This window comes from Cebidichthys violaceus, unplaced genomic scaffold (genome assembly GCF_023349555.1).
Source record: "Cebidichthys violaceus isolate CVI_PGR_0920_01 unplaced genomic scaffold, fCebVio1.0.p SCAF_32, whole genome shotgun sequence".
Taxonomy (NCBI): Eukaryota; Metazoa; Chordata; class Actinopteri; order Perciformes; family Stichaeidae; genus Cebidichthys; species Cebidichthys violaceus.
In genome coordinates, this window is record NW_027176506.1 from 2308294 (window position 1) to 2325262 (window position 16969).

The following is a 16969-nucleotide window of genomic DNA, read 5'->3' on the forward strand; positions in this document are numbered from 1 at the left end:
AAGAAGAGTGGTAGAAAAAGAAAAGTGGCAGAGTGAGAAAGAAGAGTGGTAGAAAAAGAAAAGTGGCAGAGAGAGAAAGAAGAGTGGTAGAGAAAGAAGAGTGGCAGAGAGAGAAAGAAGAGTGGTAGAGAAAGAAGAGTGGCAGAGAGAGAAAGAAGAGTGGTAGAGAAAGAAGAGTGACAGAGAGAGAAAGAAGAGTGGTAGAGAAAGAAGAGTGGCAGAGAGAGAAAGAAGAGTGGTAGAGAAAGAAGAGTGATAGAGAAAGAAGAGTGGTAGAGAAAGAAGAGTGGCAGAGAAAGAAGAGTGGTAGAGAAAGAAGAGTGGCAGAGAGAGAAAGAAGAGTGGTAGAGAAAGAAGAGTGGCAGAGAGAGAAAGAAGAGTGGTAGAGAGAGAAAGAAGAGTGGTAGAGAAAGAAGAGTGGTAGAGAGAGAAAGAAGAGTGGTAGAGAAAGAAGAGTGGTAGAGAGAGAAAGAAGAGTGGTAGAGAAAGAAGAGTGGCAGAGAAAGAAGAGTGGTAGAGAGAGAAAGAAGAGTTGTAGAGAAAGAAGAGTGGTAGAGAAAGAAGAGTGGCAGAGAGAGAAAGAAGAGTGGTAGAGAAAGAAGAGTGGTAGAGAAAGAAGAGTGGCAGAGAAAGAAGAGTGGTAGAGAAAGAAGAGTGGTAGAGAAACAAGAGTGGATTCTACCTGGGAAAGACACGCCGCAGGGGAACAAATGGGATTGGACAGAGAGAAACCGCAGAAGTCCCAGACCCTAGAGGAGCTCACATGACAATGTGTGCAGCACTGTCTCAAAGCACTCACTGGCCTCATTCATTCATTTGCTTGTTGACCTGCACAATGGACTCGTGCCAGTGGAGGAGAGAAGCTGAGGGGCTGCCCTCCCTTTGGTTGTTGTGCGGGATGATGTGGTATTCCACCACTCTGCTGCAGTCACAGCATCCCAGGATGTCAGTACTATTTCTGCCTCCATACTCCCCCCTCCTAAAGCATAGCAGTGGAAGGTCCATGACCACCATCCACATGACCAGAAGCCCTCACTGGATGCCATGAGTGCGGGGCGTGGAGACACTTCTCCTGAAGACTGCCAGGTTTGGATTAGACGTTCCAGAAGATTCTTTCCAAGATGCATCTCCAGAGAAGTCATTGTGGCCAAATGAGGAGAGCAGGAGGACTAGAAGCCTCATAGTACTGTATAGCTTGGCTGATTAGACTACACATGTTGCAGCCCTGGACTTTCAGGAAGTAACTTTTTGTTTCAACTTTTTATTTTGCAAGTAAATTACTAAATGCAAGGATATGAAAAATAAGGATATAGAAGCAAATTGCTGTATTTCTGATTCATTCTTGTTATGCATACTTTAGTACAGTCAATACAGTGAAACAGTGTTATTCCTATTCTATAATGAAATACTGATTTATGTGAAAAATCATTCAAATGGCAAAGATAAAAGTTGAATGAATGTGATGCTCCCTGTTGTTCCTGTTTTTTTTAAAGTCAGTGTGTAATGGGTGACATTGTTTCCTTTCTGAGTGGGAATGGCTGTCAGTGTTTTGGTAGAATGAGCTGATTTTGAGACATGTGTGAAGTGTTTTGCTGTTTTAAGTGAGTCTTGAAAATGTGGCTTCAGTATTGACCAATGCTTGTTTAGCAATTGCAAACAACTGTAAATGATCCGCTGGATTAAAATATTTGTACCGAAGCCCTGAGAGGCAAGTGAGAAGAGACAAACGGGTGATCCATTTACTAAGGGCGATCTACACGCTTTTATAAGCTGTAATACTCCTTTTGGCCACAAGAACCACGCTGTTGCACTATGTGGCATGTTTCATCATCACCATGAACACACACAGCAGTTTATTTTGACCACATACATGTGTATTATCTATCACATTGAAAGCATGTAGTGATGAGCAGCTTAGAACAGCACCCAACAAAACCCCATTCTGTCCTGTTTGAGTAGCGTCTGCTGAAAACTACCATGACCAGCTGTTTTAGAAGGTTGCTGACCCTTTCTTAGAAAAGAAACTGTATATTTGTGAGTTGTTTGTTGTGATTTACGTTGCCAATGGGCTGAGAGCCACAGAAAGTCAGTAAGCACTGAGAGACGGACACATTTTCATGTTTTCATGCCAACCGTTGACAGTAAGAAACATGTAAAACGACACACAGTACAGCAGAGCAATAACAAAACGGTCAGACGAAATGCAACGAAGCTTGAACAGACGAGAACTTCTTGAGAAAACCAAACTTTATTGATGGTTATTGATTAGTGGAAGAACCATAGTACATGCACATACAATGACTGAGTAGGAAGCCTTGTTTTGAACCACAACACCTACTGGAAGCAGAGCTTGTATAAAGTAGTTCGGAGTCAGACATTCAGCATAGTGAGGACTACGAGTTGTCCAGTTTCTGAGCCCAGCAGCCCCGATGCTCTTACTGCTGCCTTTTTCTATAATGTGATGCATCTGAGAGGTTTTCCTGTCTAATCTGTTATAAATACAAAAAGGGAGATATGTAACGACACCACTAATTGGGAATAGTTGTAAACAGGATGTGGCACAGGAAGCGGCCCGTGGGCTGGCTTGCAATGCAGCCGTAGCAGAGCTCCCGTTACCCATGTAGTGCTTTTCAAATACACTGCAGATTTATTCCATTAACTTCTATTTACATCATACTGTAGGTTAGCCTGCTTAGTACAATATTCAAACAGTTCATTTTCAAGAGTGAAGGTTGAGTTCTAGGAAATAACAGAAATGATAACACGTTAAAAAGAACATGAAAGAGGAAAGAGACCGAATCAGAAATTACAGAACTGACAAAAAAAAAGGTTGGGAAAAGTTGATATATGTCTCAGGTTTACCTGAAAAGACAAGTCACATGTGCAAGAGGGTCCAGCTGACCAAAAAGAAACAAATCAAAGCAATGAATGAGAGTATGTACATTGTGATTACATTATTTGTAATGAGTTCATAAAAATCAGAACAATGGATAGCAAAATAGATAGCTCGCCCTAACAACTGTTCTACTCTTCTAAGTCTAAAACATCATACCATTGTGTATTTCATATGAGACATCTTCACCGCACAGTTTAAGTATTATACATTGTTGGATTATTACACCGCACTTTACCTTCCTTCAATTTTAAGAATGAAAGAAAAACTAAATAAGATCAAACAAAATGAACAAAGAGGTAAAATAGACACAGGGGCTTTGACCAATACATATACATATATGTATATATATATATATATATATATATATATATTTTTTACATCTCCTGTATATAAAAATCATCAATTATACCAATGAATATATTGGAAGTTTATATAAAAACAAATGACGTCTGATGGCCAACACATTTAACCTTCTTCCCTGACTTTCACTTCACAATTTTTCAATTCATCTAATTCGTCTCAACAAATCTCTTTTTTTAATTCACTTGGCCCTACATTTTTTTTTTTTAAATATCACAGCATGTGGGCTAAGCAATTAAATTGGTTGAACAGTTTGGTTGCTATGGCAATTCTTTTTTCCTCATGTCATAATCTGTATCCGTGTAGAATCCTCACTATACACATAATAAACACCCCCGATACGTCCATCACAACCTTTGGCTTGAAGAGATGTAGGATAGGAGCACGTTATTCAGTGTCAGGGCAGCGCTGACTCACACTAAAGACGGAGCTGAACTACACCTGGACGTCTGTGGAAGCTGAGAGCAGCTGTCACTGCTAATACCTGTCGTCCTCTTGTGTTTTCCTTTTCATTACCTTATGACAAAGCAGAAATGCCCTTATTAGAGACATTTTTCTCTCATTCTAACTATAGCGACATCAAACAGAGAATGTTGTTATTATGAAACACACATCATTCACCAAAGGAGACAAAAAGATGTGGAGAGCTCATCTTGTAGTTATGACTGAGTATCTCATGATGATCAGAGGTTTGTCATTATGAGTCCTTATTGTTGGCCGGTCTAATCAATGGAGCCATGATGTGCTGATGATGCGGGTAAAAGGATGGCTTTGCTACCGTTCAACCTGGACTCTATCTCCTCATGCTCCTGTGTCTCAGCGACCAATGAGGGCATCACGTCTCATGGACCAGGTCCAGCATTGAGGGAGAGCGCTGCAGACTGTAATGTCATCTCTCAGGGAAACTCCTTTCTGTACTCCAACACAACAAACCGTGACAACAACTCCGCTCTCCAACCGCTCACTCACGTTTCCACCATTACAAGTCACATGACACAATAACAGGAAGAAGTATTTCCATAATAAATGTAGAGGAATAGGGTCCAGGTTGAACATGCCTTTGATGAAGGCTTTCTATATCATGTTAACGGCTATGTTTTGGTGTTGAGTGTAATATCTGTCAGGTGAGATGTTAAGGAGAAACATCTGCTTGGGTCCTAGTTTACTTAAATTCTAAGGATTCCAGTCTGAACCTCATGCACATGCTAATCTGATTGGGCCCAGACGGTGAAGTTTGGTGGATGATGGTTATATTTGACACATGTTAGAGATGGGATTTTGTAATTGTGAGATACAAAGTCAAACTTACATGGAAATGTGCTTTCTTTTTCAATGTAATGCAATGTTGTAAGTTTCAAAACAAAAACGAGAACACCACATGTTGCATTAAATGATATTGGGCTACAATACATGCAGTTTTCATGACTATGGAGACGCTACATGGGATTTTGTCTCAAAATAACTATGAGCAAATGACAGAAAAGTCGCAGCCACAAGTGAACGGCGTGTTCTCATGGTAACAAGACATTTTAGTTGTGGAGATCTCAAGATGATGGACTTCATAATAGCAACGATGGCTGTTCTCAGCTTCTTCTGCTGACCCACCCTGACCCGCAAAGGTTCAGAGAAGAACTTTTGGTCTATGTCCGTGTTTTCAAAGGCTCCTTGACGTCCTCAAAAGATTGCATTGTTAAACTGACCGAGGAGGTGCCAAAGGAAGCTGACACGAGTAAAACAACACTTGACTAGCATAGTCACCATAACACTCTTACAAAACAGAACAACCCGATGTGTGACTATGACCTATGTTACATGGTTGGAGTTTTATACAAGCCCTAACAACTTGAATCTGATAAATGTGTCATTTTTGTCCTAATCAGCGCTCTAGCAGCTCTCTAATAATAGTACCATGGACACAACTTCTACAGCTGATAATCTAGGTTGAAATCTTTAGAAATTAAAAAACCACAATATCAAAATACACAGCACAAAATATCTGAGGTATAAGAGGAAAAATATCAGCTGTCATTTTATTCTTTTTTTGTACTTCTCTCTTAGGAGAAGATGAAATGATGCACAAACTGCATGTATTGCATTACCCAGGCCTCCGTAACTCGTTCTCCCTGTAGGGTTAGGGTTCATTCACTCACACACTCGCGCTCACACACACTTTCTTTCTGTCCTGTTGGAAGGTTGAGTATAGGTTGGAGGTGTCGCTAATAGGGTGCGAAGCGGCTGTAGCCTCCCCGGTATATACTAGCCTGGAGAGAGGACAGCACTAGCCCCACGTCGTCCGCATGGCTCCGAGTTTTCGCATCTGTCAGCGGGGTGAACGCGTTCTGAAACAGACACACGAACGCATGGACAAACACGGTGGTTCACCCGCACACACACAGGCACACACCAAGGAGAGAATGCACAAACACATATTCATAACACACACACACACACACACACACACACACACAAGCCCTCATTAGCCTCTTTAGTCCTGCACACACTACAACTAGCGTTTCAACATTACGTTACCGTTATTCCAGTGCAAACCCATGGGGGGATGAAAAGACCAATGACCGGAGCAACCGTCATGCAGCAAGCACAGCGAGATGCTTCATGCCAGGGGTGCATGCCAACTGCTATGTGAAAGAAATCCAGTCAATACAACTGTGAGCAAGTGGAGCAAAAGGTCAATGAAATCAAGTCAAAAGGTGAGTTTAAGCAGAATGGGAACCAGGAGAGGCTTAATCTCGATGATGGATCATGCTGGTTTTCACTGGGTGGAGGTGGTGGAGGTGTGCATTATGAAATGTGATTTATTCCTGTGAAAGTCACAGTTGAAATAGAACGTTGAAAACAGTTCCCGGTGTATGTGTCCAGGTGAAATTGCATTTTTGAATCTTTTTTACAAATCTGTTCATCAGAGACGGAGTGACGTTCTAACTGGCCAGACATTCTCAGTGACGGATGATGCTCCTACTTTTAATATGAATCCTGTGCCAATCTGCTTGTTTCTAATTTGTCAGGTAAAAATTCCACCTCAAATTACAATACCATATTTCCTCAAACACAGAAGGTATGTGATATCAGTATATTGAAGCTCTTGCCGTTACTTCTACCTCAACCTTCATCACTTAATTTTGTTCTCCTTCATTCATCCCTAAACACACACGTTTTAACACCATATGACGTAGAAGGACATTAGAAACACCTGACATCACGCAAGTTATGTTTCAAGTGGTAATGTGGAAACAACATGGGCGCTACAAAGAAGAAATGTACTTTATTGCTTAACACAACAGCACACAAATGTCTCATCCCACAGTGTTAACACACGAACAGACAAACCGAGCTGACCACATTACCTCCTTATCCGAGGTAACTCACTGTATGTTACTGACCTAATGTTAGCAGATGTGTTTCCTTGTTGAAATGTGAGCATCATGATGGTTCTTGTATGGAGGTCTCTTCTTCCTGGTACTGCGTAGCAGCACTGAATCCTGTAGTGTCCTGGCCTACTTTAAGCCCTGCTACCGAGAGAATCAGCACAATGGTGATTTCGGGTCATGCTTATTGTTTTCTCTGTGGCTTTTTTTTCCTGTCGAGAATTACAGAGGCTTCGCTGGCAATTATTAATGAAAGTTGTGATAATCATTTTGGTTGCAAATTCCCAGGGCTCATCTTGCTACACAGCATGGAGACCCATTTGCACGGGCACCAGAGGAAGAGGTCTGTGTGAATATTATATAAACATAAGTAGGCTTATGTAACGTAATGATATTTCTAATGCTACATATACATATTTTGTGGTATGATATGTTTAATATGTTACTCTAGTCTTAAACGGGGGTAATGAATGAATGGCAGTTTAGCTGCCTAGAGGACAATCACTACTGTCCAATCTATTCCTGCATCCTTTGATTTGCAACCATCCCGGGTTTCCAAGCACTTCTGAAATCACCTGCCACAATCTATCTTTCAATTCCTCATCTATGTATACTTTAATTTTTTGTCAAAAAGTGCTTTGTGCTGGGAGAGGAATAAAGTGAATCAGTTTATCAGATGCCAGTTTACGTGGCTCTGAGTGGTCAAACAAGTCTCAACAAGACAAATGCAAAAAAAACACAACAACTCAAACTTTTGACCCTCACTATTGATTTCTGAGCAGGTTTCTTTGTCGGTGTGTAAACACGATCGACACAATGTGAGATCATATTTATTTCTAAACATGCAACACTTTCCGAAGAAACATACAGACTTACACAGATTCATACTGTAACTATGCTCTGTTCTTTGGTAAGACAGGTAAAGAGACGGAATTCATTGGTAAAAATGTTCTGGTTCCAGACAGGTTGTAGGATTAGTGGAACTAGATATCAGCTGAGGGAGGCTAGAGCACTCAAGCTGGTTGGGACAGCTGAGTATCTGCTCTTTGCGAGGGTTAGGGTTGGATTCAGGGGCAGCTGAAAGGTGCATTAGTTCAAAGAATGGTGTCGGACAGTTTTCATACCAGATGGGTCAGATAATTACTGACTATTTGTAAGACCAATGGAACTAGAAAAAACCCCAAAGTATATCCCAAATTAGTATATTAATATATAGTATATTCCTTAATTGCATCCAAGTTGCGTCGTAGTCTCTATTTCTACACATAGGAACACGTTTGTTTTTTTAAATTTACAATTATATGCATTTGTATTCATTGATATTCTGCTTGTAAATAAAATAATTCATAAACAATGATTTTACTAGAATATCTTATAATGTGGAGAAATAGCATTTTGACCCAAATGTGGAGAATAAGTCTTCCATTAAACTACATTTCTACCCAACGTACAGGGATATTCAGCCTCACATGTGACCCAATGGATATATAACTAAAATGTTTTTTGTAGACTCTCCTCTTCTCCCTAATAAAATGAAGAGTAACAGGTTATTAAGAGAGAATATATGAAGAACGTTGTGTACGGTTCTTTTGTTAATCAGACCTACAGTTGATAGATATCCACACATTTTAAATAGATGGTTAATCAGAAAATAAATAGAAACTAAAACTCAGTGGATTCTGTTGTTTGTCAGTTCACTGCAGTGATGTCATGCAGCATCCCGATCAGCTGCAGCGTCCAGTGACACAGATTTCTAAGAAAGGGGTCTGTTGGTGTCATGTATCCTTGTTCCTGTCTCCTCAGAGATCCGTCCTCGCTTCTCGATCCTCAGTCCTCAGAGCAGAAACAAGGAAATTGGAACATCCTTCATTAGAGCTAACTGGAACTACTTCCAGGACATACAAGGAGTGGGAAGCAATTGGAATTGGGAAACTGTAATATTTCAGGACCTAAGGATGGCTCAAATATCATTTAACATTAGTAATGGGCTAAAAAAAAAAAGCTAACCCAATTTGCGGTATGTTTAATATTGATATGATAGCAATGTAGCCATATATAAAAACACAACATATATCTTTATTTGTCATACAACTTGCGTACTTCAGTAACGGCACTTCTGTAGTTATTTTAACCGCAATATATTTCTAAACCTAACTAAGTTGTTTTGTCGCCTAAACTATCGATTACGATTTTTTCCTGTGAAGACAGACAGCTTTTGTAGGAAAACAAAAGAAAATGAGGAGGACATTTTCGTAAGATATTATACAAGAATAAAGAATATTAGGTGTAGCATCTTGGACAAAGTCATTGGTGTATTGTATTGATACTGTAAACCTTATTTGAAGCCAAAACACGCTGAGCTGTTCAGTTTGGAGGGTTCTGTTTGCCAGTAACTTTTGACAATCTTTCCCTCCAGTCCGCTCTGCGTTCTTCACTTCTTTCCTCCTTCGCCTCTTCCTGGCGGCTGCTGCTTCATGAGGGATTTAATTATCAAAATGACTAATTATTTCATTACCAGGGAGTGCAGGGTGAGGTGGTATCCACCAAATTAGAAATATAATAACTAACATGGACTGGGCTGCCAAAGCATGAAGACATTCATCACCTTTTACAGGCGGGATTAATGTGTCATTTGGACTGCCGTTAGCAGCACAGACAATTCAATTAAGTTTAAGTGAGGAGATGTCAGCGCTGCAGAAAAGCTTATGCACAGCAACTGAAGTAAAGAATGGGGTGGGAGAGGGGGTGGGGTGGCAGTATGGAGGCAATGAAGCGTGTGTGGAGATTGTGGAGTGCAGTTGGTGGAATTAAATATATAGCTAACAATGCAATTGTATATGTACGTATATGAACCAATAGACTACGTCAGGGAAGGCCTATTGATTGGACACACAGATACACAGTCAGCTCTGGTCTGCTCTGCCTTTTGTCAAAGACATCCATACGGCAGACTAATCTTAATCATTTCTTCTTTAATGCTGGCTGTCGGCATGTTTGGTGAGCTATCTTTTAAAGGTGCTTTAGATCCTACAACCCTGCACATGATGAAAGTAAACTTTGTATGGGCTTGATTGGCACAGTTGTTGAAGGATAGGTTTAGATTCGTTCAAGTCCATCTCAATACAAGGGCATCATTTCCACCGTCCCCCTCACTTCCCTCTCCTCACTCACTTCACAATAAAAACCTCTCTGAGCATGTCCTCTTGCTGTCTAGCTGCCAGAAGGAGGATCTGAGTTTCTAAAAGTTTTGATTCACTCACCTGAGTCAACTTCAGTTAATGTTGTACACATGTCGCAGTAGGGAGTGGTGTGGTGAGGACTTAGCAGATATTTTGGCCTGGCTTTAGCCTTTCAGGCTACAAAAAAAGCTACCTCAGCGTATTGGTAAAGGTTGTCAGGGCTGTGTGCTGTGCAAGGAGTATCTGCAGACACTATTCATGGCCAAAAATGCCCTGACCACTTTGTCTCTCATGTACGATTTTGCCTACAGTCTATTTTCTCCTAAAAAGAGGGTGGAATTGATCATCAGTCAGAGACCAAAGCACAGAGCTACAAATGGGCGTACCGGTCAGAGGGCAAGGGGCCAACAGGTTATTCATTTTATGAAGAGTGGAGGAGATTCTCACTCCCAACTTGTCAAATACCGCAGCTTGCTTGTTGGCCCCACTCTTTAAACTATGACACTGTAGGTAACCCTCTGGTGGTCAGTTGTGGACATGTCAGGGACAGCGTGTTATACCCTTTAGTTATTGATAACTTGAAAATGTTTGGATTTGTGGGTTGAGGTTTGATAAGCAGATTCATGACTAAAGGATTCAATACAATTTGATTGATCCCCACTCTTAAGGACGGATTAACTTAACGAGGCCATGAAGTTACTACCTGTTGGAAAGTCAGGGAGCTCAGTTGAAAGCACTGCAGTGCTTTTCCAAGTGTCAGGATACCACAAGGAGTGTTGGAAAACACTGTCTGTTAGTCAGATCTCAGTTTCAGAAGTGGCGATGTAAAGTGGATCAGCTCTTTACTTGCAAGGCTACTGGAGTGGAGTTTGCCTAGTCCAGTCTACCTGTGCTCTGTAGTTTTGAAGAAGGCCATGCCTCCCAGGGTGTGTCTTAAGGAGTTCTTCGGGAGTATGGGGTGCCAGTACCATTGCTACGTGGCTTGTATAACGCTGTGATGATATCCTCTGCAAAGATTGTACTATTTCAGTTTGAGATCTAATCTCAAACTGAAATAGTACAATCTTTGCAGAGGATAGCCAGTCAGTCTTGGAGTCTTGTCCACGCGTGAGGATAAGATGGAACCCAATCAATGCAGAGGCTGCACCACACTGCTGTTGTGAGGAGGGATCTCAGCTTGAAGGTGAAGCTTTCAATTTACCAGCCAATCCAAATCTCACCTATTGTAATGGGCTTTGAGTAGTGACCGAAATGATGAGATCACAGATACAAGGCAAGCTCATTTTCCTTGAAGAGGTCAAACCCCAACACTTGAATTCTATAGAATACCTTAATTGCTCCTCTACTTAGAGTCCGCCATGTTGCACCATTATGTTTCTACAGAAGCCCAGAATGGACGAACCAAACACTGACTCTAGAGAGACTTTCACGTTGTTACGTTACCTGAAGGCTACATACTGGTGCTTTAAGGCCTACAATATCCTACAACACCAGGGTCAAGCATCCAGCAGTACTGCATCAAGGCTAATTTAGTTAAAAAAATGTGTTGCTTACCTTGGCATATGCAACAGTTTATATATCTTGGGAAAAGTAATTCCTAATTGTTTGTGTTTTTCTATTAAATCAACACAAAGTGTAAATTTCCACTCATTACATGCATATGGTCTTTTCAAAATAAACTTCTGTCTACACAGGAAACTACTCTGTTTAGGCAACAAAGCTACATGGTTATAGTTTTAGAAAATAATCATGAAATATTTAGGTTTAGGCAACAAAACTAAATAACTACGGAAGTGCTGAAAATATATTACGTAAACTACGTGACAAATAAATCACCGTTGACTTGTCATTTCAGAATCAGAATCAGAACCATTTATTGCCAAGGTATGTTGCACATACAAGGAATTTGACATGACGGGTGGTGCATAACAAACAATCAACAACAATCACAGATACAAGGGGATACATCGGGAACCAACTGCAGTCTCCTGGCTGGAAGATCCTGCCCTGTGTGGCCTTTTGCGTAAAATGGAAGCAAGCTAACTTTATAAAACTCAACAGCCACAAATCTGAAATCCTCATCATCGGCCCCAAATCACAAAACAAATCCCTGCATAACTTCTCCCTCTGCATTGATGGCACCACTGTTCCTACTTCCACACATGTCCGTAACCTTGGTACCTTTGAACGCCACGTCAATCACATCACAAAAACACCTTCTTTCATCTCATAAACATTGTCCTTCTCCGCGCCTCTCTCTCCTCCTCTGCCGCTGAAATACTCATCCTCGCCTTCATCATCTCTCGACTGGACTACTGCAACAGCATCCTGTCCATCCACCAAAATCATCAACAAACTACAATACATCCAGAACTCAGCAGCCCGTCTGCTCTCCCACTCCACCAGAGACCACATCACCCCAGTCCTTCAGAACCTCCACTGGCTCCCCATACAGCAAAGAATCCAGTTCAAGATTCTCCTCATCACATACAAAGCCCTCCACAACCTCGCCCCTTCATACCTTTAGACCTCCTGCATCGACACGCTCCCAACTGCAACCTCAGATCCAACGCTGCCAACCTCCTTACCCCCCCTAATCTTTTAAATTGTATGATATCTACGAATTACAGCCAATATTTTTTGTAGCTATGGCCACAAAAAATCTATTAGGCTTATGTTGACAATACCCTAATCAACAACACCAAATGCAATGATTGGTCAGTTAGTCTCACGCCACTCAAGCCTGTGCACCAGGTGCAGCTCTAAACCATGTAAATACAAGCAGGTGACATGCAAGACATGTAAGCTTAATTTTAAAGTGAATTTTGGAAAAACATTTTATTTTAAATACTTTGAAAAAAAAGGGATGATGTGGGATAATGCATAATGTAAAGAGGACCAGAGATGGAACACATATGTGTGGCAGGCACGATAGTCTTACCATGGCACCAACGCTGTATGTGGCTGCTGGAGTGAGTGTGTGGTTGTAGGGGTCGGCAGCATATACCCGTCCGTAACTGTAGAAACACGTGAGATAGCAAAGGATGGTTAACTCAAATTCCATCTTGGGAGTCTAGCAGAAACTTAAAATGAGTTCACATTAGTTACATCTTGTTTATTTACTAATTATCTGGGATATACATATAAATATAATTGCAGGTTACGCTTTATTTTTTTAGATACATGTAATTATTGAACTATCACACCAACAAAAAGTCACTAGGAATTATGATTATTAAAATCATAATGACAGTATCAAAGTCACTGAGGATTAGCACATACATTTGCAGCTCTAGGTTTTATATATACAGTATATATTTTACCTCATTGTTCTGCACATTGAGACTCATTGACGCACATGATAATTATGCATCCCAGTACAAAAGTGGAATGAATGAACAACACAGTGGTTTTGCTATTATTCATATGGAAGTCCATGTCGATGGTGAAAAGTAAGAAAACAACATCAGAAATACAAACCTGGAAATAATTAGTGAAACGTTTGTAAGAACAAGTCCAAGTTAGATAAGTGAAAATGCTAACAACCTGAATTAAGGGGCTAGTGACCCATCCTAAATGAGAGTAAAATATGACTGCATAATCCCATAATTTATTTTGTTTGCGTCATTGACAACCCAAAAAAGAAACACAGACAAAAAAACAGGTTCAGACATTATCGGTGGGTCATTTCAGAGATAAAGGATAAATGTTGCTAATAGTTTAGCCTTCTGCTAAAGCTAGCAGAAGGCTAGCACATGGCAATTAGCAACAATTTATCTACATCTCTAAACGGTTAGCTGATATTGTAGCTAGTTCGAGCCCGAAATCACAGTGTGACATCTCAAAAAGCTTTACATCCCTACAAGTTTGCAAAGAATAAGGAAGGGTTATTGTCATAGAATTGCTGCTATGTTACATCATCGGAATTAAAAAAACAATCAGGATGATGTGTGTAATGAATGACTAGTACTAGTACAGGTTACTGTATGAAGGGTGATGCTTGTAATGAATGACTAGTACTAGTACAGGTTACTGTATGAAGGATGATGTTTGTAATGAATGACTAGTACTAGTACAGGTTACTGTATGAAGTAAGATGTATATAATGAATGACTAGTACTAGTACAGGTTACTGTATGAAGGGTGATGCTTATAATGAATGACTAGTACTAGTACAGGTTACTGTATGAAGGATGATGTTTGTAATGAATGACTAGTACTAGTACTGGTTACTGTATGAAGGGTGATGCTTGTAATGAATGACTAGTACTAGTACAGGTTACTGTATGAAGGATGATGTTTGTAATGAATGACTAGTACTAGTACAGGTTACTGTATGAAGTAAGATGTATATAATGAATGACTAGTACTAGTACAGGTTACTGTATGAAGGGTGATGCTTGTAATGAATGACTAGTACTAGTACAGGTTACTGTATGAAGTAAGATGTATATAATGAATGACTAGTACTAGTACAGGTTACTGTATGAAGTAAGATGTATATAATGAATGACTAGTACTAGTACAGGTTACTGTATGAAGGGTGATGCTTGTAATGAATGACTAGTACTAGTACAGGTTACTGTATGAAGGATGATGTTTGTAATGAATGACTAGTACTAGTACAGGTTACTGTATGAAGTAAGATGTATATAATGAATGACTAGTACTAGTACAGGTTACTGTATGAAGTAAGATGTATATAATGAATGACTAGTACTAGTACAGGTTACTGTATGAAGTAAGATGTATATAATGAATGACTAGTACTAGTACAGGTTACTGTATGAAGGATGATGCTTGTAATGAATGACTAGTACTAGTACAGGTTACTGTATGAAGGATGATGTTTGTAATGAATGACTAGTACTAGTACAGGTTACTGTATGAAGTAAGATGTATATAATGAATGACTAGTACTAGTACAGGTTACTGTATGAAGTAAGATGTATATAATGAATGACTAGTACTAGTACAGGTTACTGTATGAAGGATGATGCTTGTAATGAATGACTAGTACTAGTACAGGTTACTGTATGAAGGATGATGCTTGTAATGAATGACTAGTACTAGTACAGGTTACTGTATGAAGGGTGATGTTTAAATGAATGACTAGTACTAGTATATGTTACTGCATGAAGCACGATATTAAATTAATCCTTTCAGAATATTTTCCAGTGCTAACTCCATGGCAGTCTGGGCAGTGGTTGTGGACATAATGTGGACCAGAGCTTTGAGCGAACCAACATTTTGTGTCCACCTCATTTGTACAAACCCAGTCAATTTAGTAATCCCAAGGGTTGTGATTCAGTCTGAGGACCAGTCAGAGGAAGAGTAGAGCTCATACGATACAGAGAAAGAATTAAAAACAACAGAGCATGACAAAAGTAGACCAAATAATAAAACAATCAAAGAATAAAGAATCAATGAGTTTTCTATTTTTAGAAGGATAGACAGAAGCAGTGTTTATTCCAAGTGAGCAGCCATGCTTTAGCCAACCAGTCCTCCCCCTTTTCCCTTCCTCCCCTCTGTGTCCTAGCGCAGTCATGATAAGGGCCAATCAGGGGCCAGAGCCTGTGCCCATAATTGAGCTGATTTGCATAGCGACCCAGTGGTTGAAGCGATTAGAAGTTAATCCCGATTAGTTTTGGACATTGCTATTCACCATGCAGCCCCCCCCCCCAACACTCACACTCGCAGCACCGCATTTGACCTATCTTATCTCACAGCACAGAGCCCTAACCCATCATCAGTGTGTGTGCGTGTGTGTGAGAGAGTGTGTGGTAAGCTGCAAGTACAACACAAATTCAAATGAAATTTGAGTCAAATGCATTTTTAAAATGACCCTGAGGTGAGGAGATAAACCTGGAAACAACATTTTCAACAGCTCTACAAAATGGTTGGGAGCCTGGTCAAATGCACAAGGTGTTCGAATAGAGTGAAGAAAGGCATTTTTTAAAAATGTACAGTTATGCAACTATAGTATTAACTGATGACCTAAAACTGCATTTTTCTTGGCCATTTTGCTGAATAACAAACTATATGCTTTTATTCTGAAAGAATTTCTTCTCCAAATAAGCAGCAAACTACTAATTCTCAGATGAGAGGATCTTCAGTTCAGCTCTGAGAGGCTGAATTTATAGGCACAATGATGCTTTGAGCCAAATGCTAACATCAGCATGCCAACATGCTCGCCGTGACAATGTTAACACGCTGATGTTGTACAGGGATAATGTTTACCATGTTCATCATCTACTATGCTAACATTTGCAAATTGGCACAAAAGTACAGCTGAGGCTAATGGGTAATTTAATCCAGTTCTCATTCCCAGGGCATCAAATACCAGGTCTTTGTCACACCCCTTGACCTCCGATACTGACGCTCAAAGCATCCTTTAGTGTCTGTACAGGTGCACCACGCTTTCAACTAACTCCACTGTAAATCCATCCGTGTCATTATTAGCCTCTCAGAAAAAATGCTCCGGAAGTGTGATGTGAGTATAAGGACCCAAACAACCCACACAAGGCGAGAGAGAGGGAGGGTTGATGGCTCAGACAAACACAGGACTTTCACAGGGGGCTGGCGTTCATGTCCCAAAGTGTTGTTGAGTTATTTTATCCGTACTTATGTTATGTTGTTTACATTTTACTTTGTTTATGTACTTATTTTAGGTCAAACCATGATTGTTTTTTTCCTAAACATAACTAAATCTGGTAAGGATGCCACCTGGGCGCCTCCCTAGGGAGGTGTTCCAGGCACGACCAGCTGGGAGGAGACCCCGAGGGAGGCCCAGGACCAGGTGGAGGGACTATATCTCCAAACTGGATTGGGAGCGCCTCGGGATCCCCCAGTCAGAGCTGGCTGATGTGGCCCGGGAAAGGGAAGTTTGGGGTCCCCTGCTGGAGCTGTTGCCCCCGCAACCCGATCCCGGATAAGCGGCTGAAGATGAGATGAGATGAGATAACTAAATGTTTTTGTTGATCGAATTTACAACTTTAACCACATGTTTACGGTGACCATAGTGGAGCATCGTACTCCATGCCTAAGAGGACCCACATCCATCCATTCACTCATTTACATGCACAAACACACATTACTGGAAGAATAAGACACCTAGAATGAACCACTTTACATAAAGGCTGTGTTCATCA

General features: G+C 40.5%; 1 protein-coding gene across 11 annotated transcripts in view; it reads right to left on the minus strand.

Moving 5' to 3' along the window:
* Positions 1 to 2240: 2240 nt before the first annotated feature.
* The window catches only part of rbfox1 (RNA binding fox-1 homolog 1), a 130996-nt gene continuing 116267 nt past the window's right edge, over positions 2241 to 16969 (minus strand). For 4 of the 11 annotated variants that reach the window (XM_068724779.1, XM_068724777.1, XM_068724781.1 and 1 more), the window contains exons 11-12: positions 12760 to 12835; positions 2241 to 5595 (exon numbers count right to left, since the gene is read on the minus strand). In XM_068724779.1, the coding sequence (XP_068580880.1) occupies positions 5473 to 5595; positions 12760 to 12835 (199 nt within the window). In that variant the 3' untranslated portion in view covers positions 2241 to 5472. The other 7 variants (XM_068724787.1, XM_068724783.1, XM_068724780.1 and 4 more) reach the window with 6 other exon arrangements.